At 61.3% G+C, this 1,151-nt stretch overlaps 1 protein-coding gene across 1 annotated transcript in view; it reads left to right on the top strand.

Annotated features, from left to right (window-relative positions):
- Positions 1 to 186: 186 nt before the first annotated feature.
- The window catches only part of EMH_0059310 (uncharacterized protein), a gene marked incomplete at both ends in the record, with an annotated part of 2,141 nt that continues 1,176 nt past the window's right edge, over positions 187 to 1,151 (top strand). The window contains 4 exons of the mRNA XM_013497667.1: positions 187 to 223; positions 336 to 587; positions 700 to 942; positions 1,051 to 1,151. Of these exons, the coding sequence (XP_013353121.1) occupies positions 187 to 223; positions 336 to 587; positions 700 to 942; positions 1,051 to 1,151 (633 nt within the window). The remainder of the gene's footprint in view (positions 224 to 335; positions 588 to 699; positions 943 to 1,050) is intronic.

Raw genomic sequence — 1,151 nt, 5'->3', positions numbered from 1 at the left:
GCAGCAGCAGATGCATCGTGCGCGCTGAGGGAGCAGCAGCAGCAGCAGCAGCAGCAGCAGCAGCAGCAGCAGCAGCAGCAGCAGCAGCAGCAGCGGCTCGATTGTCTTCGTCAGGGTCTTTGCTTCCTCAGGCATGCTGCTGCTGCTTTCCGCATGCAGCAGCAGCAGCAGCAGCAGCAGCAGCAGATGATGATGCTGCAGCAGCAGCAGCAGCAGATGCATCGTGCACGCTGAGGGAGCAGCAGCAGCAGCAGCAGCAGCAGCAGCAGCGGCTCGATTGTCTTCGTCAGGGTCTTTGCTTCCTCAGGCATGCTGCTGCTGCTTTCCGCATGCAGCAGCAGCAGCAGCAGCAGCAGCAGCAGCAGATGATGATGCTGCAGCAGCAGCAGCAGCAGATGCATCGTGCGCGCTGAGGGAGCAGCAGCAGCAGCAGCAGCAGCAGCAGCAGCAGCAGCGGCTCGATTGTCTTCGTCAGGGTCTTTGCTTCCTCAGGCATGCTGCTGCTGCTTTCCGCATGCAGCAGCAGCAGCAGCAGCAGCAGCAGCAGCAGATGATGCTGCAGCAGCAGCAGCAGCAGCAGATGCATCGTGCACGCTGAGGGAGCAGCAGCAGCAGCAGCAGCAGCAGCAGCAGCGGCTCGATTGTCTTCGTCAGGGTCTTTGCTTCCTCAGGCATGCTGCTGCTGCTTTCCGCATGCAGCAGCAGCAGCAGCAGCAGCAGCAGCAGCAGATGATGCTGCAGCAGCAGCAGCAGCAGCAGATGCATCGTGCACGCTGAGGGAGCAGCAACAGCAGCAGCAGCAGCAGCAGCAGCGGCTCGATTGTCTTCGTCAGGGTCTTTGCTTCCTCAGACATGCTGCTGCTGCTTTCCGCATGCAGCAGCAGCAGCAGCAGCAGCAGCAGCAGATGATGCTGCAGCAGCAGCAGCAGCAGCAGATGCATCGTGCACGCTGAGGGAGCAGCAGCAGCAGCAGCAGCAGCACAGCGGCTCGATTGTCTTCGTCAGGGTCTTTGCTTCCTCAGGCATGCTGCTGCTGCTTTCCGCATGCAGCAGCAGCAGCAGCAGCAGATGATGCTGCAGCAGCAGCAGCAGCAGCAGCAGATGCATCGTGCACGCTGAGGGAGCAGCAACAGCAGCAGCAGCAGCAGCAT

This window comes from Eimeria mitis, genomic scaffold (assembly GCF_000499745.2).
Source record: "Eimeria mitis Houghton genomic scaffold, Emh_scaff2833, whole genome shotgun sequence".
NCBI classification, from domain to species: domain Eukaryota; phylum Apicomplexa; class Conoidasida; order Eucoccidiorida; family Eimeriidae; genus Eimeria; species Eimeria mitis.
The sequence above is the reverse complement of the archived record's forward strand: the minus strand, read 5'-3'. Positions and strand labels throughout refer to the sequence as shown.